The 24,542-nt window shown below is 40.8% G+C and overlaps 1 protein-coding gene across 3 annotated transcripts in view; it reads right to left on the reverse strand.

The window, feature by feature from the left end:
* Positions 1-22,525: 22,525 nt before the first annotated feature.
* The window catches only part of POT1 (protection of telomeres 1), a 75,867-nt gene continuing 73,850 nt past the window's right edge, over positions 22,526-24,542 (reverse strand). For all 3 annotated transcript variants that reach the window (XM_055711516.1, XM_055711515.1, XM_014282029.3), the window contains one exon: positions 22,526-24,198. In XM_055711516.1, the coding sequence (XP_055567491.1) occupies positions 24,086-24,198 (113 nt within the window). In that variant the 3' untranslated portion in view covers positions 22,526-24,085. The remainder of the gene's footprint in view (positions 24,199-24,542) is intronic.

A 24,542-nucleotide genomic window follows, 5' to 3' on the forward strand; every position in this document is an offset into this window, starting at 1 on the left:
AGGAATTAAGATTGGATCACAGTAATTACCAAATTATTACTGGAATAAGAGAAGTAAACCTGGCAGAATTAGTGACGTGGAGCTCTTGATGCACTTTCCTTTGTTTCCTTTTTGTTTTTTCGTCCAGCAGGTGTTTTAAAACCTATAATTACTCTTTGGTGTTGTTGGTACTATTTTGGGCTGCACATCATATTTCTGGAGTCTAATTTGTTGGCCACAGTAAGGGGCATAATCCTACTGAGGTTGATTATGTTGTCCCAATTTCTTTCAAATGGCACTCTGGCCCACAGCTGAGGAAAGTATGTAAATATATAAACATATATATATAACTTGCAGTGCTGCATATCTGATCTTCCAAAGATATCCCTTTAGCAAAGACAAAATGGTGAGAATAGTTATTGACACAAGAAGCCAAACCCATTTTATAATACATAGGAAGGCCTTTTTTAAGAAGATTGAATGGGTGGATGCACATTTGGTTTAATTACTGTTGAATAAATACGTTATAGTCCTGTAATAATAATAATAATAACAGTAATATCTCGTTAAGAGTATTATCTTCTTTTATGTTAGAAGACCCAATGGTAAATTATAATGGAGTACGCTGAGACTTATGAGAAGCAGCTGAGGTCGCTCGATTTGCTCACCTTGGAGAATAGAGGGCTGAGGGGTGACCCCATGGCAGTCTACAGCTTCCTCAAGGGGGGCAGCAGAGCGGGAGCTGCCGATCTCCTCTCTCTGGTGACCAGTGATAGGACAGAGCAAATGGAATGAAGCTAAGTCAGAGGAAGTTCACATTGGACATTAGGAGAAGTTTTTTCACTGAGAGGGTGGTTGGCTGCTGGAAGAGGCTCCCCAGGGAAGCGGTCACAGCACCAAACCTGCCAGAGTTCAAGGAGTGTCTGAACAATGATCTTAGTCATATGGTTTAGTGTTAAATAGTCCTGCGAGGAGCAGGGAGTTGGACTCAATCCTTACGGGTCCCTTCTATCTTGAGATATTCTATGGTTCTATGATTGTAAGAAATTTGAGCTAAAGGAACAGTTGGTACACTCATCACAAAGTTAAAAGGGGAATTGTAAACTCTCAAACTTTTTCAGTTTTCCTCCAGATATAATTCCAAGACAATTTTAAGTCAATTAACTGTAAAAATCTGGTAAGATATAACCCTGTGTCTTCCATCTGACAAAAGCTGAGAAGGACTATAAGAAACAGTGCTGATCAATAATGTCCTTTGATGTTCTTTAGTGGTTTAGGGATGCGCTATGCCAGAGTTCGTATTTCTAATTAGTCAAGAATAGCCTGGAAGTAGGAACTCTTAAGCCATTAACTGTGGGCACAAATCCCACCAGGAGTTAAGCACTGGCAAGCTTTTGGTGAAATCCAGCCCTTCTTGAAATTGAAAGCAAAACACATCTATTGATTTCAGCAGCATCAACAATGTATTGACTCATCATTTACCAGTTCATCAACCATTTTGTCCTCGACCTGTTTGCTTTTCTCATCCTTGATGCATCCAGTGTGAAATTCAGTTCCCATTTCATGCTAGAAAGGTGGCGTGACCAGCTGTTTTTTCAATATATAAGAGAAAAACGTTGAGAGTTTCAACTGATGGCCTGAAACCATGGCTAAATTCATCTAGTATCTCCTGCAATGAGGTGGTGTGGCTGCGGTGGGTTAACACCAGCCCTGGCTGTGAAGAAGTCTACATTGTTTGTGGTCTTTGGAACTGAAAAAAAGTTAAAAGCAAAAGCAAATGGGTGACTTTAAGAATGGTGTCACCTCTGGTGCATTGACTGAGAAATCATTCCCTGTGACACTGCACAGACTAAGGACCTTGTTGTACTGGGAATAAAATGACTGGTGTGTCTGTGTCATGGCTGCATTCAACTAAAAGTTGTTGTCTTCTAGTTGCTGTTTATAGCAACATCCAGAAAGTCCCTACATTTTTCAAGGAAGAAGAGTGAAATGTGTTATAGATTTTTCACGGTCTTTACGCTAGGAAGAGTTATGTGCAACATTAAGCTTAAATTGATTTTCAGTGTTTAAGAACCAGCCTGAACAGTGGCTTTAATTAGTATTTGCAGTTATTTAAATAGCAATATTGAATGCCTGGGTTGCAACGGTTCCCATCTTGGTTAAGAATTATGTTTTCTTACGGAAACTCTTCCTGTGTTATATAAATTTGGGTTTATTATTTAAGCTGTGATAGTTTTGCCCAAGTACTCAGAAACAAACGATGAAAACAGAAGCTTAGCCACAGAAAAACCCATCTGCCATAAAACACATCTCATGGGAACCATAGATCTATATTTATAGAGGGTTTAAATGTGCCATGATCCTTTGTTAATAAACTTGGTCTTTGGGTGCCTTTTCTATCAGGTTTGTGTAAAGCAGGCAGAAAACTAGCCTCAGTGGTACCTGTGGATCATCAGAAAATTCAAACCCACTCTAGTTTAAAACACAACTTCTTTCTCCATTGTCTGTAAAGAAGGTATTTTGAGACAGAAAAACTGCTGAGATGGTGCCTGGGAGGGCTGCGGGTCTCTATATTCACTCAAGAAAACACTCCCAGAGGATCTGGCACATGTTAAATGAACCAGTTGAACCAGAGAAGACAGACACCTGTCTCACACTGCGTTTCACTCTTAGCCACTACTTTTACTTTTAGAAAATAATTGAACATGGCTATTACCTGCTTACTGCCTTTCAGAGTGGGGAAACAAGACAGATTTATAAATACTTATGACAGACTTCTCACCTAACCCTTCAGCTTCTGAGTACTCAGTTTCCATTAAAGGCATGTGAAGTACAGGAGTGACAGCACCTTGCAAATGCACGTGAGAAAGAGTGTTCAGGGGCCGGGTACAGAGGAATAACACCAGGGATGTCACATGATTTCCTTATGTTGTGCTTACATTTATTTTCTGAATGAGTCATAGTTAGATTTTTTTTTTTTTCCTCTCCACAAATCATTATGGAATTATAATTGTAGAAAAGTGTAATTTCAGCCTCTGTGCTTTGAGTGATGGTACTCTAATTTGCGATCACTTAATTAAGGTCTGACATGGCTCAGCTATTCTTTACACTTAGAGTGGCTGGCCATCTGGGCTTCACTAATAAATAAGCACTTTAATGGCTGAACTACTTAATAAACTTTCCGTGAGAGAAGAGGGAAATTAAGTCAGTTCTTTCATTATGAAAATATGCTGTGCCATCTAATTGTTCAAAAGCAGATGTCACTCAAATTCAGTTAAGCTGTTTAATGACCTGTGTGCTCTTTACTAACTTGACTGAAAGTTTGACACAGTTAAAGTAAATACAAATGGCTGATAAGATTTCAGCTTCTCACGTTTCTGCTTTTTGCCACTTCCCCAAAATATCCACTTCAATCTGTGGGGTTTTCTTACGATACATGACAAATTTGCACTGTCTGGTTTGAAATCAGGGTTTATGCAAAATGTTAACAAACATATTTTTCTTATTTTCCCTTCCAAATATGTCATTTTGGTCTCATAAAGAATGTGCAATCATGAATGTTGTTGGTTAGATAGGCAGTAAAGCTCCTAAACAAGCCCTCTGTTTAGTGATTTAGCTTTTTTTTGTTTGTTGTTAGTGACAGATTGGGAGAGATATTAAGGCTACTTTTTCTCTGTAAACAATTTTTCTTGATATGCCAAGGTTTAGAACATGTTACTGAAATCTATATATAAGTTCCTCCTGGATTATTAATAAAAATACATGCAATATTCACTGATGATTAAAATGTTATTCATCACTTCAGTTTTTATAATGTGCTTTCTTCTTCTCTGTTTCCCTCATCCTCCTGACTTTTAATTAGCTAATTATTGCTTAGTACTTATTACTTACAGAAAATTCAGAGTGGATTATCTCTGTTACAAACTTTAATCCACGCTGCAGGTTTCATGACCACATACGCATTGTGGGGCTCACCCAGTCTTTCGCAACAGAAACATGAGGTTGTGTTGATCAGACATAGGTCATCCTGGCTATGCAGTGGTGGAGACTTAATGACATTCTACACATGCTGTGCCTCCCACAGCAACATGTACATGCTAACTGATGCTGTGCTGCATAACTTAACCTGACAGTATTCACTGTCAAAATCCTTTTCTTGACCTTGCCATGGGCAGTAAGATACTTACAGTCAAAGCAAACACTGATGGGAAAGGTCTAGGCATAGCTAGTCCCCCCTGGAGATGGGAGAAGGACTAGATGGCCTTTTAAAATCTGATTTTCCACTGGAGCCTATACAAGCATCTATGTATTATAAGCAAATCAAGTTTTTCAGATGTGCTGATAATTCCAAAACAGTGACTTAAAAACAAATAGAAACACTAAAGTAAACCTTAAAGCAGATGCTGTGGATGGATAGCTTCCTGCCAAGGAGCAAGAAGCCTGTCCTGCAGACATTCATCTCAGCTCAAGGTTCTCCTGATTTCCAGACTCCATGATGGGAAGCAGATAACCTGAGAGCCCTGGAGGCCCAGAGCTATCCACATGGTGATGCAGCCCTAGAGCAATAGACCCTGAAAAACAAGACTCTTCAGCATCTGGTGCTGGGAGGCAGCTGACAAGCCTCCAGCTGAGCATTGTCTACATTCCGGCAGAAGGGTTTGAAAAGGATGCATTTTTGCAAAACATTTGCATTTAGACTTAGTTGTCATTTTTCATTTTACAAAGCAATTTTTACCCTGCTTTTGCAACACCACAGCTCACTTTTTTGTTGGGTCAACAACCCACAGCAGCACTTTCTTTGTCCAGTTCTCTATCCTTGTGGGATTAAAGGGCTACCCGGAAAGCACTGCTTCACCCTCCAATTCTTAAATGCGTTTGTGTGTTTCAAAACATAGCCAAAGGTACTCTTTGAGTGAGGGCTTTGCCACATGGATTTTGAGGCCACTGTAACTGTATATTTTTTTTTAACTGGCTGTAAACAGTTTGGACTGGAACTCATTTAATTTGTGCTTTCCCATGTTCAGGAGTCATCCATTTGTGTTAGGAAGTAGGTACATTTATTTCTCTATCAATGTGTTAAAAGCAAACTTGTAATTGTGAGGGATTTACAGTTCAGACATGGCTAAAACCTGTGACGTGGAAAATGTTTTAAGTTACTCTGGAGGAAAATACAGAATTTTTTTTTAATTTGGCAACATGAAAGAGCATAGCCAAACACAACTCGCTTGACAATGAAGTACCAGAGATTTGCTAGAAACCCTTCTGTACTGCTAGAAAATGCAACAAAATCAAAAGCAAGAAATCCAGTGGCTCCATCACTGTATAATATTTTCCTTCACCTTCTCACCTCTGTGGCTATGGCCATCAGCTGCAATTCACACGGTTTTTTGGAGGTTGAATCACAAGCACATAAAATAGAGTGTTCTCTTTTCCTCCTTCACCAGTGCTTTCTTTATTTCATACAGTTAATAGTTCAGTGAGCTTCTCTGACATTTGGCTAATACAATCCTACTAGATTATTCTAGGGCAGAAATGCTTCTTAAGAAAGTTGCTTTTCTTTCCTTGGTTCTGTTCTTCTTACGTGGACTCGTCTGGGTGAAATCTCACTCTGCCTGCTTTGGAGTTCAGTGTAACAAGGGTCTTTTCCTAGGGCAAGGGTACCCACATCTTAAAAAAAGATTACGTTTTCTGCACTAAGTGCTGTAATTATTCAGCACAGGAATCAGTATTTTGCTTGGGGTATTTTATAGGAAAAGGTAAATGTGTCCTGCCAGTGCTCAGAGCTGAATTAAATCTATGTTGGCATGCTTTCTGAGCTTTGTCTGATAATTCGGTGTACTGACATATTCCTGTGGCTTTTGTCCAGCTCAGAGTAAGGGTGGTGTATAGCCTGTGAAGCACTGTAAAACACTGTGTTTTTTCAGTCTGAAGAGAAAGGCTGACATTACCAAAGAAAATTATTTTTGAAAACCACTCTGAATAGAGACAATTCTGAAACTTGAACAGCTCTCCAAACTTCCTCCAATGCAACAGATTTTATGAACTAACTACGAATTAAAACAGAAAATAAGTACAAATACTTTGTGGTACACTACCCAAGGATTGCTCTGCCTCCTTGGTCTTTTTAGCTGCGGTTAAATGTCACTATATGCTCATCAGCATATCCAGTTTAAGAAGTTACCTCCACCATTTCTATTACTTATTCCCACTCCTTCTAAATTCTGGTAACTCAACTTTTTGTGTGACTGGTTCCACAGCTGCACTTGTAGAATAACATAAACTAAAGTTATCACTTTCTAACATTTCTTTTTAAGGAAATATTGGTTTAGGCCAAGACATTTAAAAATTATTTGGAGAGCTGCCATGTTCAAATCCAGAGGAGATTATAAACTTTTGGAGAAGGGATGAACACAGCTGGGTACAAATATAAATCTGGAGTGGATTTGCTGCAAATAAAATCATAGCTTGTGTGAAGAAAAAGATGCTTTCCCCTAATTAGTAATACACTGTCATTTAAAAATCAAAATTTCTCAGTTAAGCTCTTTCTTTATCAGGTTTTGATAAGTAAGAGCTGCCAAGCTCTTAATGGCCTCTGGAAGCAAGAAATAATCCAGCAGGTTCTGCTGATGAATGAACCCAAGACCTATTAAAAGATGAAACCTCTTTCTCTGCATATTGTCAGGAGAGCCCTACCTAAATAAGAATAGGTAAGAAAAAAAAAAAAAAAAAGTGTCACATTTTTCATTCAGCAGTGAAGGAAAGTGCACAGATTTTCTAAGTGTTATTTTGTCTTCACTGTGAAGCAAAGGAGAGGAGAAGAAGAGGTAGAAAGAAAGAAGATTCAATATGAAGAAGCTGGAAGTCAGACAACAAGGACTAGACTCAAATAACTTCAGCCCCTCAAGATTAGCCCTGTATAAACACTTGCACTCCCACAATCTCAACTCAAAACGATTCATGGGGGGTGCAGCACTTGCATCCAGCCAACGAGAACCAGGTTACATGTGACCTCCTGCTCTCCTAGTGCAGAACCAAAAGCATCCTGATCTCTGCTCTCTGGACTGTTTCTGGTTTTTACGTAACACTTGTCAATATAGATGTGTGCTCAGTGCTAAACTCCTTAGTGAATTCAGCTGTAAAATATTTGTGTTCCTGTCTGCAGGTCAACTTTGAATACAAATGTTTTCTCTGAAATACAATATCAGGATGCTGATGAGTCTCTAGCACAGCTTTGCTTTTGGCCTACAAAAGGAGTCTTTGTATTAGCCAAATTTTCTCTTTATGTTGGTGATGATTTTCAGAAGGCTTTTCTTCAGGTGTATTGTATTTATGTAAAGACATTGTAGAAATTAATTCAACAATGTCAGTGCTGAACCTCTTGCAAACATCTCTCATCATTAGGAGAAACACCTTAGCTGGTTATGATGTCATGAATGAGCAGCTGGGATGGTAGTGAAAGGTTTGCTGTAGGTTGAAACTTTGATTTTGAAAAGCAAAAACTTGATTTGATTTTGAAAAGTAAAACTTGAAGCTGTGTGTGTACTGGGACAGGACTTCAAGAGCACAGATGGCTTAGCAGGTAGCTGCTAAAGACATCGCAGGACATGGAGTTGCTGTGCAATAGCAAGGACAACGCAAGCAGAGTCTTTTCCTGCCTGGCATGCTCCATAATTTACATCCTTCTCACTATCCCAAATCTAAATAGATCAATAGATAGATAGATAGATGTTGATGCTTTCACTGGTGACAGCTTATACATGAGTTTAGAAACAACTGATAGAAGAGCAGAAGACAACAACTTAAAAAAACGTGCTGTTCCTCACACTCTTCCCTCTATATAAGTATGTCTGTAGCTGGGAAGCAAAAGCAGGATGAATATAAAGCAGCACAGGAATTGTTCCCTCAGCCTGCAGGGAGACAACCCAAAATAACAGTCCCAAGACATGTAAGCTGCACTCATTCTTCATTATGACAAGTTAATGAAAGCAATTTATGGTCATCCTCTTAATGACTTTACTGTTGATCAAATCACCTAAAAGGAGAATCCATGTTGTGAAAGTTTGCAAAGGAAGGCTTGGGAGCTTATGACCAGAGTAAAATGCAGGACTCCTCTTTTTGATGGCACCATGGACTTGATGGGGCTTAAGTGACTTATGAAGTTGCATCTTCTGAAAAAGTTGTATCTATGCAAAGCCTGCTGGTGTACAGGACCTTCCGCGGAGATACTAGAAAAAGCAGCAAGTGTTTTCAGGATCCAGTGGCAACATTTCAGGATGTTAGTGGTTGTGTCTGAGAGCAAACCAGCAAGCTGGATTCACAGTACTCAGATGAAATTTAGAGGGCTTAGCATCTAACATTAACTAAGCACTGTCAGCGTAGGATCCTTGAACCCAAGGATCCCACACTATCCTTCCCAGACTGGGGAGTGACTGCTACACTTCTACAAAACGAGTTCCCAGAGTGGAGCAGCATTTCAGAATGCAAACAGATAAACCAGGCACAAGGCAGCTCCACGGAGCTTGGTATTAAGCCTGGGCTGCCAGCTCCTCTTGCGTTCAGGTGCACCAATTCCATCCATGTTCTTGTTACAGATGAAGAAGCAATTTTAAATGAATTCCTGCAGGAGCCCTAAACCTATTCAATATATACACACAACCTCCTTTTCCTCAAAGAGGTAGAATGTAATGGATGACTTAGCTGTCAAAGGAGTAATTCTGTTAGAAGAATTTTTTCTGTGTACCATATCAACACATAATAAACTAAAAGGTTTGAGATTTAATAATTGTTTCCTATATTGGAAAGACTTGAACTCTAGCCTTTTGCCAATGAAATAAGTTTCAAAGTTCTTTTGCCTGTATCAGTGTAATACCTATACTTTCCCGTGATAGTTTTGGTAACTGTGCGACTTTAACAATCACGAAAACTTTTCTGTGTGTTCACCTAAAGTTTTGTTTTTAAGGCCAAATGTCTAATTCGCAATCAGCAGGAGCACTCTGAAGCCAACAGTAAATCTTTGCTATGAAGTGCAATACGTTTAAGTCTTCATTCCATTATCTAGAAAGAGTCATATAATGTGGAATCTGATTCACATAGTTCAGCCTATCTGTTCAACCTAACTGCTTTGAAATTGCCTTAATTACACAAGGGATGAATAAGGCTCGTTGAGTTTAAGAAAGCAATAAGAAGACTCATCTCCATATTTCTAAAGATGAAATGTTAAAGATAGCGATCACTCATCAGCATTCAAAGAAGAGCTATGTCAATCTCAACTCAAACTCCAAGAGTTCTGGCATAAAAAAAGTGTTCAACTGGCTCAAGAATGAAAACCAACACTGGATACATTAGCTGAATTTTCAAAAATTGACTCCTGCCTCCCTTGGATGTGCAAAAAAAATGATCATGAAGTTGTAAAGATCCAGTTCCTACCCGTTGCAGCACTCTCCAGACTATCAAGCTGCAACAAGGTCTTTTACCCTCTCTTACCAGCATACTCTTCATGCCAGTCCCTCTGCTGCCTTCTCTTAGTCTCACCTCATCCAGGGCATGTGTTCTGTCTTCTCTTGATTCTTCCTCAGCTGCTCTCTCTTCATTGACTCTCAACCACTTAACTTCACCAGCCACAGCTGCACCTTATCTACATCGGCCAACCCGCCGCCCCTGAAGCCAGCCCACAGTTCTATATGATCAATGCTAATTAACCCAGCTTCGTTCCTCTAACCTTACCTACTTTTCATACTCACACAGCATTATGCACAATATAAAGACTGGTGTATAATCTCAGAAGGCAGGAGCTTTTTTTTAATTTCTTTTAGAAGTATTGTAATACACTTTAATCAGACCTGGTTTTTCTGCATATACAATAGTTTTCCTGCTATAGTTTTAATACAGAGGGAAGATCTATTTCATACTTCGTGCATGATGCTCTGTTGCTTTGAACAAGCAAGGAGTTTGTTTCTTCAAACATTTGTGTTTCCTTATGTCCTGGTTTTGGCTGGAATAGGGTTAATTTTCTTGGTGGCTGGTGCAGTGCGGTGTTTTGGATATGGTATGGGAACAGTGCGGCTGGGGACTTTTTGGTTTCTCAGGCCCTGCCAGCGAGAGGGCTGGAGGGGCACAGGGCCTGGGACCGAACACAGTCAGGGCAGCTGACCCAGACTAGCCAAAGGGATATTCCATACCATGGGACAACATGCTCGGTATATAAACTGGGGAGGTTTGCTGGGACCCGCCGATCATTGCTTGGGCACTGGCTGGGCATCAGTCAGCAGGCGGTGAGCAGCTGTATTGTGCGTTACTTGTTTTCTTTTCGCCCTTCTTTTTGGATTTCATTCCTCTCCCCCTTCTCCCTCCTTTTCATTATAACTGTTACTGTTACCATTACTATTATTCTTTTATTTTATTTGAATTATTAAATTGTTCTTATCTCAACCCTTGAGTTTTGCATTCCTTTCTGATTGTCCTTCCCACCCCTCTGAGGGAGGGGGGAGTGAGAGCAGCTGCATGGCACTTAGTTACTGGCTGGGGTTAAACTAAGATACCTTAGGAAAAGAAATAACTCGCCAGCGTTTCAGAGCTCTGAATGAAAGCCTCTAACAAAGTCATTGAACAAAACCCTTGCCAGCTTTTCAAAAGACAAGCTGAACAGCTTCTCAGAAAAGTGCTTTTGAAAAACTAGTTGCTTTCTCAAGTGGGGGATGAGCAGTGTTTGGAACCTTGGCTTGTAGCAAAGCTAGGAAAGGAAACTAAATGTCTTGTATTTGGTGGACTTCAAATGGGAAGACACCCCTTCTAATAAAACGGGCACAATAACTGGCCTGTAGCAGCTATGCAAGTTTAATTGCACTGTTATCCTGACACCCTTTCTTTCACATCCCCCCCACTCATCTGTTTCATTTCTGTGTTGCATCCGATCATAAATGTGCACAATCATCTACAAGGACTGTCTCCATATGCCTGCCTGTGCGGGGGTACACACATGATTCCCAAATCTGGCTGTGGTCCCTGGCTTGACTGGCTTAAAAATTATGGTCTCAGCTAAGTTTGAAGTATGACCACAGCCAATTCAAATAGTGCTCTATCACTAGGCTGATGCAGGTAAAAAAAAAAAAAAAGGGGGGGGGGGGGGGAAGTAAAAATCTTACTTCCCAAATAGTATTGTATCTAACACATTTTTCTTTCACAGCTGTGATTGTTTACTTCAGATAGCAGCAGTCACTTCAGATACTGGGGAATAGCTTCACCTACCCGCTTGCTTTATTCAGCCATCCTGAATGAATATCTGTACTCGTACACCTTGAAGCTTCTTCAGTTTCACAATGCTCTTTGTATATCAAATGACTGCAAAAGATAATACCTGAATAAATGTGCTGAACTGTCCACACGAAAGGCACTGCCCCAAGAAATACTGCATAGGTTTTGACTTTGGATTTTGCCTAGGTGGACACATGGGTAGACAAATTTATGAGCCTATGGTACAACTTTCAAAACAAAAATGATGTCATATTCTTGTTGGACAGTACTGTAAAAGGCTTACTAGGACTGTGTCTGTGCTTGTCTCTTTTCTTCTCTAAAGACAATTTTCAGTCATCATCCTCAATTTAGGTACCTTTACAGTGGGTTTCCCTTTGAAAGCATCTTGATGTGACCAGAACAATAAGGGTAAAGAAGAAAAGCTTAAACATCCTCCAGATACATGCTGAAGAGATTCCCATTACAGAATAAAGGGATGAGTAAAAAGCTCATGCTAGAGGGTTTGTCATGAAGATCTTACATGGAAAGCATTTATATAACATCTGAAAATAAGAATAAAATTCAGATTAAGAGAATTCTGTGAATAATTTCCCAATTCCTTCTTTTAGAATCATAGAATCATTTAAGTTTGAAAAGACCCTTAAGCTCATCAAGTCCAACCATTAACCTAGCACTGCCAAGTCCACCACTAAACCGTGTCCCTAAGCACCACATCTACACCTCTGTTTACTACCTCCAGGGATAGTGATTCCACCACCTCCCTGGTCAGCCTCTTCCAATGCTTGACCACCCTTTTCCATGAAGACATTTCTCCTAATATCCAATCTAAACCTCCCCTCAATCAACTTGCAGCCATTTCCTCTTATCCTGTCACTTGTTACTTGGGAGAAGAGACCGATGCCCACCTCACCATAACCTCCTTTCAGGCAGTTGTAGAGAGCAGTAAGGTCTCTTCTCGGCCTCGTTTTGGTTTGGGTTTTTTTTTCTTTTTTTTTTTTTCCTCCAGGCTAAACAACCCCAGTTCCCTCAGCTGCTCCCCATAACACTTGTGCTCCAGACCCTTCCCCAGCCCCGTTGCCCTTCTCTGGACACGCTGCAGCCCCTCTGCTCCCTCTTGCAGTGAGGGGCCCAGAGCTGAACACAGGGTTTGAGGTGCGGCATCACCAGTGCTAAGTGTGGGGGGACGGTCACTGCCCTGGTCCTGCTGGCCACACTATCTCTGACACAAGCCCGGATGCTGTTGGCCTTCTGGGCCACCTGGGCACACTGCTGGCTCATGTTCAGCCAGCTGTCGACTGACATCCCCAGGTCCTTTTCCTCCAGTCAGCTTTCTAGCCTTTTCACACATATTAAGTGAAACAACACTTTCTTTCAGTAAGTACATACACCTCTGGGGGCTGCAGTAGTTCCAGTACCATTAACAGAAGAGATGTGTTAATCATTTGCTCAATTATTTGAAGCCCTTTCCATCCACTTGTTTGTCACTTAAACTAGATGAGTTAATGGATAATAGTACCACTGCCTGGAGCTCAGCTGGGTAGAAGTGGCAACAGCTTGTCTAATTTCTAAGGTGTTGATTTAGCCTTAAAAATATTGCTCTGGTTCTGCACTATACAAGACAGATGGGTTATTTGTACAATCAGGTCTTAAGTGTTAAATTCTTCTCTTAAAATGCCCGAGTCCTCCCTCTGTTGCCAACTACCATTTAAACTGTGTGCATCTAGTTCAGGGAAGGTTACACTCTTAAGTATTTAATTATGTTTTTCAGATAGCTGGGTACAGAAGGGTGGAAGGAATACTGCACATTTCTGTTCCACATTATTTCTGCTCTTAACTTGGGAAATTGAGCCATTTGTGGATCATAACCAAACTTATTTGTGTTTACCAAAACCTCACATCTCATCAAGAGGCTGGCTCTGCTCCATCAGTGAACAGATTCAAATTTTTGGATTAACAGCTTTTCACATTATTTATTATGCTGTCAATTTTTATGCTGTTGTCTTTAACTAGAATCAAGACATCTCAGCCATCAAGGGCAAGACATCAGTGTCTTAGTGTGCGTGAGCCTGATCCTGTGCCTGCAAAATCAGGCCTCATACGGTGTGTCCATGCCCCGGTGCTAGCGGTGGGGCTGGGGTGGCCTATGTGAGGGGTGGCCGGGGCTGCCCCAGGCTGGGCACAGCTGGTTCCAGCCGGTTCCAGCCCACCCGCCACAGGGCACCGCTGGGCACCGCGGCCATGGCGCCTCGGGGAGAACCAAGTTAAGAAAGGGCAAAACACGGCATGGCAGTGAGGAGTGAGGGAAAAAAGTGTGAGGAACAGCCCTGCGACACCAGGTGAGATAAAGAAGGAGGGGAAGAAGGTGCTCCAGGCGCTGGAGCAGAGATTCCCCTGCAGCCGTTGGAGGAGACCATGGCAGAGAGATTATCCTCACTGCAGCCTACGTTGGACCCTACACCGCAGCAGGCAGATAGTTCCTGAAGGATCTGTGGCCTGTGGAGAGCCCACGCTGGAACAGGCTCCTAGTGGAAACTGCAACCCATGAGAAGGACCCGCATGGGAGCGGGTTTATCCCAAAGGTCTGCAGCCACGCCGGAGCAGGGGCAGAGTGTGAGAAGGAAGCAACAGCAGAGAGAATCTGCTATGGACTGACCACAGCTCCCATCCCTCATCTCCCTGTGCCACTCAGGAGGGGAGGGGGTTGAGGAGCCAGGAATGGAGGACTGAAGTTGAGCCTGGGAAGAAGAGGGTGGGATGAAGTTTTAGTTTTTGTCTTTGTTTCTCACCATCCAACTCTATTTTTAATTAGCAACAAATCAAATTATTTTTTCCCAAGTCAAGGCTGCTTTGCCCATAATAAGTAATGTCCCTGTCTTTACTTTGGCCCATGAGCTTTTCCATCTTTTTTTCTCCCCTGTTCTGCTGAGGAGGGGGAGTGAGAGAGCAGCTGGGGGGGGCCTCTTGCAGCCAGCCAAAGTCGAACCACCACAGCCAGGCAAGGGAATGGGACCTCCCCGCCCCTTCCACTGTGACAGCAGCACAGGTGTAAAGGTGTGGAAATTCATACAGGTGCAGATTTGGGTACTCTGTATGCAAAGGTGAATAATCTTCTTCTTTCCTAATCTGGTTAAAAAAAAAAAAAAAGCCTCATGTCATCAGAGCAGGGAGGCTGGGCCATCAGGAAATCTGTCTAAATCAAATAACTCTGTCTCTCATTTCCACCCACCTCTCCAATCTCCATCGAGCAACAGCGTCAGTCAGACTGCTGTGCTGTTTCCAGGTGCCTTTGCACTTGCTGTCAGTACTATGCCCCTACACCTCATGCACATCTACCACTCCAACTACAAGAAGCTTGAGAAGCTTTGATAGTTTTTTAGTTAAAAAGGGTAACTGCAGTGTAGTGTGAAACAGTGGGGAAACACTTGTTCTTTCAGCCAGGACAGTATGCTGGCAGAGAGGAAGCACTGGTCCGTTCCTGGCTTGAAATAAATTTGTTAAGAAAATACATCTAAGTCATAACATTGTTGGGCCTAAGTTTCACTTGTCTGCAGTGAGAATGCTGCCTGTAGCCCATGCCCCTACTCCAGTCTGCAACGACATATGGTGGGACACTGGGTGGGCTTATTGAAAATATATCTATTACCACTGATCCCATCTGTTACAGCACCTAGTTCTCTACAATCTTCTAAAAAAAAAGCGTATCAACATTCAAACAGTGCCAATTGGCAATTGTTTTCCTCTACTCTCTATGCGAAGATTAGAAAAGTAATTTTTTAACTAAGGAAATTGGTTAAAAGTAATTTTCTAACCAAGAAGAAATTTCTTTTACAACCAAATAAACGCTGGAAGTAAGCACAAATTATAAAGGAGGAATTAAAGGGCTGTTTTGCTACAGTACCACCTGGCATTATGCATACTCATCCATACGTGTTTTGCAACTGTGCAGACACAGCTATTGTAATCTGTGATTTAATCTGCTGCTTCTATTTTGAACTTGCCAGTGTTCTCTTTTTGATTAAGACCAACTGCTGCATTTTTTTAATATTCAAGATTCATGAAAGAATTTGAGGAAAAGCAGCAAAGTACTGGCATGTTTTATAAAAAACGGTGTTTTGCACTAAGGAGGTGCAAACATTCTTATCTTTTGATAAGAAAGGCACTGACACTCAAAGCTGGTTAGACGATTTATTTAGAATGGAAATCAGAGAAAAGGTGACAGTAATTTTATGTCCCTCTTGAAGCTGGGATGCAGCTAGCACACAGCACAGCTCTTTACACACTCCTGACGACTGTCTACAGTTATGCTTAGTCACAATTCTCACTGGTTCTTACACGTCTTGCCCCCATTTAAAGGTACGGTGTTCTTTTTTTTCACCACCATGTTCTGTGGGGAGGAGGCCTTGTTAGTAGGGGGCTCTCTTTGCTTGAGGATGGATCTTTTAGTACGACAATCATGATAGTTCACACGGAGTTCCAGTAATTTTCTGTTTAGTCTCATTAACAATTTGGTTCTCCTAGAGTGCACCTTGCTGTACCCCAGCTTAACATATTTATGGTGTCTGTTCCCTCTCCCAAGGCCATGTTTTGTTAACTGTTTGTAAGGATTTAACTAACATCCTCTGTGTGTAAAATTCTATGGTTTTCACTATAGATATTTACTTTATTTTTTCCCTCTTTTTCTTTTTTAAAGTAAATAATGCTTATATTAGAAGCATGCTGCACAGCGTTCTGGGCAATGGTGGGGTTCACCAGCTCTGTGTTCACTGGCACTTAGGAACAGATTCATCAGTCACTGACAGCTGTCAAGTTTGGAATCCGGATTCAGTTTTGATGAGAACCCTGGATAGTGTGTTCCAATACTCTTATCTCAATGAAGGTATGGTTCCCAAAGTACATACATTATTTGAAGGGCGCAAGCTAAGGCACTATACCTAGAATTATATGTATTGAATACATGCAAATTATTTATGCATTTATATATATATATACACACACACACCTTGATTAGTTATGCTATTCTATAAAGCAGTTGCATGGTATTCATGGTACTGATAAATACACATGAGTAAGCATGGACTACTCTGTTGGTAAGCACTCACAGGCTATTCGGAGTACACATGAGAAGGCAGCAAACACACAGATCTCTAACCCCTCAGTGATAGTCTTCCAGCTGCCTCACTACAGATAGGAAAGACTGCATGGAGGAGTTGTAAATGAATATTAGCGACATTTCTTATCACCTGATGTGTTCAGGATAGCCTCCTAGATCCCAAAGAAATGATAGCCTCTAAGTGATGGTGTTTTTATGCTGACATAAAGGCTTAGACTTCAGTTCCAGTAAAATAAGGTGGAAAATCCAAAGGCTGGTTGGACTGGATTGGGAACCTAAGTATACTGATTATGAAGAAAAATGCCTGAAGAATGAAACTCTCAAGGAAGTCAGGTTAATCTATCTGCAGTACAAAAAAAAAAAAAAAAAAAAAAAAAGCCTCTTCTGAGGTCTTTGCTTTATTTAAGCAAGTAGTTTTGCTATACTTTTTTATTTACTATTTGGTTTAAGTTCAGACCAGAATTCTTTACCAAAGCTGAATTACCAAAACTAGAATATACCACTGTCACACTTTTCCTTGTGTCAGTTTCAATTGGAATTGATTTCTAGTTCTGATTTGCTTTGCTGCACATGCTCTTGACAGTTTTTGGTACAGCTCTATGATTTCCTGACACATATTAGCCGATGACCTCAATATTTAAAATGAAGCTTGAGTACCTTTGCCGTAGCCACTAAGAAAAGAGTTAAGAATTCCCTGCTCCATCACATCAGATCTTTGCCCAGACCGAAAATTAGGTCAAACACATTCACATTTTTCCAGACCTTACAGAAGAGCTAAATGAGCTTTGAAAACTATGGCTATTTTTACAGTATCTTGGTGAGCTTGCTGTGAAAAGGTACACTTACACAGTATCATTTCATAATATTGTCATTGCCAGAACAAATAAAATAATAATCACAGAATTAATTAAGTTTGAAAATACCCATAAGATCAAGTCCAGCCATTAACCCAGCACTGCCAAGTCCACCACTAAACCATGTCCCTAAGCACCACATCTACACCTTTTTTTAATACCTCCAGGGATAGTGATTCCACCACCTCCCTGATCAGCCTCTTCCAATGCTTGACCACCCTTTTCCATGAAGACATTTCTCCTAAGATCCAGTCTAAACCTCCCCTCAATCAACTTGCAGTTGTTTCCTCTCATCCTAACGCTTCTTACTTGGGAAAAGAAACTGACACCTCGCTACAACCTCCTTTCAGGTATCAGTACAGAGTAGTAAGGTCCCCCCGAGACTCCTTTTTTCAGGCTAAACAACCCCAGTTCCCTCAGCTGCTCCTCACAAGACTTGTGCTCCAGACCCTTCCCCAGCCCCGTTGCCCGTCTCTGGACACGCTGCAGCCCCTCTGCTCCCTCTTGCAGTGAGGGGCCCAGAGCTGAACACAGGGTTTGAGGTGCGGCATCACCAGTGCTGAGTGTGGGGGGATGTCTGGTCACTTCCCCTGTCCTGCTGGCCACACTATCTCTGACACAAGCCCCGATGCTGTTGGCCTTCTGGGCCACCTGGGCACCCTGCTGGCTCATGTTCAGCCAGCTGTCAACCAGCACCCCCAGGTCCTTTTCCTCCAGGCAGCTTTCCAGCCACTCTGCCCCAAGCCTGTAGCGCTGCGTGGGGTTGGTGTGACCCAAGTGGAGGACTCGGCAGTGAACCTTGTCAAACCCTCTACAACTGACCAGAGCCCTTCGGTCCAGCCCGTCCAGATCCCTCTTGACATGCAGAATCGAACTCCACAACTCGAGGAGAGTTATAAAGCAGGTATGTTTATTGCAGCGCTGGGTGCAAGGGGGATCTCTCCTCCTAACTTGCACACCTTCTCAACAAGCTGACAGCTATTTATTGTACGAAGTCATGCATATACATAAGGTTTCCCAAAATTCAGAATGTCAAGATAATACATGCCCCCTGGGCTGGTTTTAATCTATATCTGCATGATCCCTGGGCGGGGTTCCACCCTTCTCGGGTGGGGGCCATTTGAGTAGAAGGTTGCTGATCTCCCACTACCACCATTACTCCACCCTGGCTTGTTTTCTTTTAGGAGTTAGCACATCCTTGTCAGAAGGCTCCTTATTTACATTCTTGTTGAGCTCATCTACATCATCGGTGCTAACGGTCCCTTCTGGAAGTGCTAAGCTCCCGCCCTTTGCTCTTTCTGGGGTGTTAATGTTCCTGTTACCTATGCAGCTTCTGTCTGCAGCGGAGTTTCAGGTTTTTCACTATATCGCTCCGCAGAGCCTTCCTGCCCTCAACTTGGTGTCATCTGCAAACTTACAGAGGGTACACTCCATCCCCTTGGCCAGATCACTGATAAAGATATTACAGTGAACTGGCCCCAATGATCTGATGTGAGCAGGCCCTGGCACTCAGTGGAGTGCAAGAGTGCATCTAATTAATGATGAATGTTGTCATCTTGCCAGGGGTTTTGGGTTTTTTTTTTCACAGTTTCAAACGCACAAACATACTGACCCCCCTCAGTTCAGATAGAAACAATTTCCAGTAACTGGATCCAGTGGAAGTAGACTTGTTTAGAATCAGAATTGTAAATTAGTGGTCTAGTTAATCTGTTATATACAGACGAATACTATTCAAAAGGTTATTAACTAGACTGGAAGACTATTCAAAAGGTTATTAACTATCAAATCATATAATCATGGCAGTCAACACATTTGAATCCAGATTTTTGAGTTACAATATCTGATTTTTAGAAGTGCAGTTAGATATTTAAGGGGCTTTCCTCATTCCTAACTGTCCTTTCATGTGTAACTTCTGACCTTTCCCATCTCTTCAGACAAAGCTTTTCCACCTTTCTTTTCTGCTGCTTTTTCCTACAAGGACCCAAGCAGCAGAAAATTGCTAACAAATGCATTTAATGACCTGCAGGGGAAAAGCAATTTTTCACCCTTCTCCTTACTTTTAATGCTAGTTGATTCACCCTCCACAAAACACAGCAAATAGTAGAAGCGCAAAGTAATTGTCTCCCTTTAAGATGACTGTAACTTTATGAGCAGTGAGACCTTACACACATCACTATACGTACTAGGATACCCATGCACAACGAGAAACCAAAGGGCAGCGTGTCAAGATGATCTGCGACTTCTCTTTATACTGTGGGTTTACGGCAGAGTCAATCAATGCAACTACTTTTTTTTTTTTTTTAATGCGATTTTGCACCTTTAGCATGGTAAACGGCGATAGAAGAAGAGTATCCTTCGAGATGGAACATCGTATCAACGTGTGCCAGAATAACAGCATTAAACACTGCTGCCAGGTGCAAGCCCCTTACCCATCCCCCTATTCAACACAATAAAACACCCCTCTGGTAATACACACCCCTCCTGTGACTGATTGTCATTTGAAACATTGCTTCAGAGGGGCTTTGAGTTGCTTAAGGGGTCATTTGCAGACCGAAGGAAGAAATAATGTCTGTACTTCATTGTGTCCAATCAACAGATTTCAGCGTTCATTTACGCCACTCTTTTAGTCACAAAATTCAAGCAGTATTTCTAAATTGCCGTCATTCAGAGAATTCCTTTCAGCAAGTAACACCTGCATAATTCAAAGCCACCTGACAGCCAGTCTTTGAAATAAATACAGACTCAATTGTAAAGGTGTAGGCTTGTACTCACAACTATTTTAACGGTGGTAGTCCACAGGCTGTATGCACACAGAAGGTAAGAACAAATTCATGCTCAAAGGTTTGCATGCAATAGAACAGTTTTGAGGCAAAAAAAGTATTTTTTCTTCTCTAATGCATATTTCTACATAAGACACGTTTACTCCTAGTTTACTTGCAAGACCTCAAATTATAGGAAGTATCTACTAAAGGCAGATTTATTCCTAGACTTTCAACTTGCTCAGTTTATGCAAATAGTAGCATTGCAGCAGTTTTATGGAGTTACCCCTGTGTGCATATATCATAGCTGTAGCAGGAAACAACAAAAATCCCCGCGTTGCAGCACTGTTCTGGCGTGAAGTCCATCTGTAGCTTTACCACAAATATAAACTCGTTAATTATAGCATAATTCTGCTCAACATTTTTCAAGCACTTTTGATGCAAACATCTGATGGATATTTCCACAAACCATCGTTCTCACTGGGAATTTCGTGTACAGAAAATGCCGTGAACAGGACCTGCAGCAAAATGTCTTGTAGACTCTCTACCATCGCATCCTGCCTTTGCTACTGTCCTCTGAAACTGTTCCTTCCTTCTTTCTTCATCTTCTGCTGAATTCCCTTGGTCTCAACTCTTAACATTCACTGTTCAGTACAGCTTGGAATAATGTGTATTTAAAGTTAATTCTTATTTCAATTTTTTTTGTCTCCTGCACTGAAGATTTTCTGCGGTGTCCCCACTCCATTTGAAGAACTTACTTGAACATACATGTTTGCTCAATATTTTCACAACTCCATTTCAATTGGCCTTGCCCCTTACTGCAGCTCTGGCCCGTTTCACATATTAATGGAATGGCTTTGGCCAAGAAGTGACCCAACGTGAATAAATTCCTGTAATATAAACCACTGTGGCACTGTTATCCGCTATCAACATAAACTCTCTTCCTTCTGTTGCAAACCTGAGCCTGTGGGCTCTGCTACTCTTCTTTGCCAATCCCAGGTCCTGCTGCTCAGTAACCAAAGGATTAGTATTAAGCAAAGCATGTCACACTGTAAATCTCTTCATGCTGTAACAGCAAAAGCTGATGAGAAAGTTCAATCACCACTGAACAGCAGGCCACCTATCAGGATTGCCTCCTTGTTTCTGCAGTGTATGTTATTTACATTGTGTCTTTTCAACTGGCGTTTCAAGAGCGTGAGGCATCCAAGAATTTAAATTCAACAGACTTTTGAGAAACCTCCGATCTTAAGTTTTTAAACACCCTTAAAAGAAGGGCTTCAATGAGCCCATTCATACAAGCACCCCTGAAAACACTATTCCACACTTATTTTTTCTCATTTTTTTTTCCCTGAAAACTTTTTTTTTATTACAGTTTTGCCACTTTTATGCACTTACCTGTGTTGTGTAACTGAAGGAGGGGGTTGGTGTGTTCATGTTCCCTTACTGTTCTTTTACAGTTTTATTTTCCCTCACCGCTCCTCCTTTACAATCAGACACAACTATTTGCCCTTGCCTGTGGTGAACGTTGCTGTGTGCTGTACACTTGCACACCTCACACTCCATGCATGTTTGCTATTTAGCCAACATTTCTAGTAAGAAGCTGATGTTTTGATGCAGTTACCCTGTATGCTGGGATGTATGTGGATGGAGGAAGATGAGACACCAGGAAAACATCCCTGGAGTTTTCATTGGACCTGGTCTACCATTGTTTCAAATTTTGAGTGTCTTTAAATACATTATGATCTAATTCAGTAATTTTTTAAACTATTAGAATAGACATTTGACCTTTTATTAATGTTTTAGAAACTTAAATCACATACTTGGTCAAGAAACTGACCGAGGAAAACATGACTTTTGTTTCTATTAAGGAAATTATTTCTATTACTACATAAATATTATTTCTAATTTCTTGTATCTTCTATATACTGTTTTAGCTTGTAATGGCTAAAAGTCATTGCCGCCTGGGATACTCAGCTTCCAGAAACTGGAGTCACTTGGTGCTGTAAGTTTAGGACACAGCAATCTTGAGTTTTCCATCCATCAGTCAGCTATTCCCAGGCCTCAGCATTTACCAGGGTAAGTAACTAAAGGTGTGATCCTGTCCCCATGACTTCCATTGCTCCATATAAAGGCTGCCAGTGAGACACAGACATTTTCGACTGTCTGTGCACTAATGCTTTCCTGTACAGTGATCGTTAGTATTGCCAAACACATAATCTTTAATTATTGATTTAAATTATTTCTATGAACTATATTCAGAAACAGAATCAAACATGGATGTTTCAATCCATCAAACTACACAAACATTCATTTGGAGCATATTATTGGATGAAGGTTACTGACAAAATTTTCAGTATCTTATGAACTAGGAACTAAAAGTCAAGTAGAAGAAAACCTCAGTATTTGGAAAAATCTTTACTAACAATTTTAATACAACATTCAATAATAAAAAAATAAAATCAAGTGACGCATACGCAGAGTTTTTTGACAGGGATCTCAGACAAGGGATGTGGTGAAATTGATCTAACTTACACGGAAGTTCAAAACAACAACTTACTTAGGAAATGTTTTTATTTTTGGATTTTTTTGTAACAACTCTGATATTGTACATTTTTTCTTCCAATGTTTTCATATACTACATACAAGAAATGCAAAAAAGATTGCCTTCAGCTTAATCCGTTTGTATATGGCCAGTGTCTGAAGTTTTATAATATTCATTCCATAACTTGTTCAACTGGTTTTTGTTTATGCATTTGTTCACAGATTCAGGCAAGCTTTCATAAGCCAGTACTGCTGATTCATAAACTGCTCATCCAATTCCAAAGTGTTCCCCCCCCCCTTTTTAAAAGGAAATATCCACTAACCACTTTTAATATTGATTCTCCCTATACATCAATCAATAAAGAACAATCTCCTGGTTTATGACATATAAACTCAGAATAACTTTTTAGAACACCAGAAAGTTATCAAAGATATTTAGAAGAAATTTTAAGTGACAGAATGCATAACATACTAAACAGCCCTGAGAAATTAAAAAATAAAATGTCATCTACTATCAAAATAATAATCTACTTGCAAGTATTCCATCTTGCTTCCGAGCTTCCTTAAAAAACAGCTGTTGTAAATATTAAGTAATTTTGCTCTGATGGAAAGCATTTGATTTGACAGGGATTTCTACATTAATTATCCTTGGAGAAACATGTCCTGAATTTGTCCTGTAGACTTCTGAATGAAGAATAAAATCGAGTAATTTTCCTACTCCAGCAGTATTTTCAAGCCATGGTATCACTAGATCAGTTTTGTATCTCTAAATTTAGTCACACAATCTGGTTACGTAAGACAGAAAAGGCAGATCTGGGCAGTGTAATCTGACAGCAATTGTAGCCAGATACATGAAAGCCCTTAAAAACAGAGACCCAGCTAATAAACGTGCTAACGACTTTGGTATCCAGTAAGTCCCCCCTAAAAATTATGATCTAGTGAATGTCAATATTAATTTTACAATTTTACGCTACCTTACTTTCATGGCTTGACTTTAATTTTAGTGATTATCATAACTCCATCAAAATCCACAGTAAATGGAACACATAGCAGTTACTTCGGTGTGATTAACAGGAAGGATTCTGTCTAAATGTACATATCGGTGCAAAATCAAAGAAGTCTCTAAACACAGACAACCCCCCTACCTGGCCAAGAACAAAGAGTAACATATGCTTGCACAAAGTAATCCAAGATGGAAGTTTACTAAAGAGCTCCTTTTTCCTACCTCTGCTGGCTGACGTTGTTTATTTTAATAAGGAAATGGACAAAGCAACATCATTCTGACTATTTTCTGAGTAAAAATCACCAGTTCAGAGTAACATTCACTGCCTTTTTGAAGGACAGATGGATACTAGATTGCTTCCACCTGCCTGAGCCAAGCAGCCTCCAGGGAAAAAGCTTAGCACCTCCACCCGCACTCAGATCATAAGGCTGTACGCCAGGAAAGCAGTAAATACATCAAAGCAACTAAAACTTCATACATACATGTTGAATTCCTAAGAAGGGAACAAAGATTTTTTTTAATACAGTCTGCTCCCCAAAACCTCTAAAATTGGTTTCTCACTGGGTCACTTCCGATACGCAACACATCACTATATAACATCTTCAGCAACTGTAGTGTCAAAAATTTGGTAATAAACTTTATGTCCCGTCGTATCTCTGACATTATAGGACTTGATGAAGCAATCCAGCCATGGCAAGTCATCTACAAACAAAACCCAAAATATTGTTTATATATAGGGGAGAAGTAGAACTTCACAACAGTTAGTAGCAAGAAAAATGAATTACTGATTTTGGAATTCCAATTTGTACCTTAAAATTTCCCACACAGTCTGAAATGGTGTTCAGTGACAATCTTCCAAGCCTCACCCTCCCTGCCCTAGCACTTCCCCCACCCCCCAAAACACCTGGTACCCATAGCTGTACCACAATAGCACATACAAGGACTTTCCAAAAAATAAACCCTCATCTCCATGTGTCTCAAGGAGACAATTTCATTGATCTCGAAGGAAACATCCTTTACACCCTTTACAATAGGTATAAGCATGG

This window comes from Falco cherrug, chromosome 5 (genome assembly GCF_023634085.1).
Source record: "Falco cherrug isolate bFalChe1 chromosome 5, bFalChe1.pri, whole genome shotgun sequence".
NCBI lineage: Eukaryota > Metazoa > Chordata > Aves > Falconiformes > Falconidae > Falco > Falco cherrug.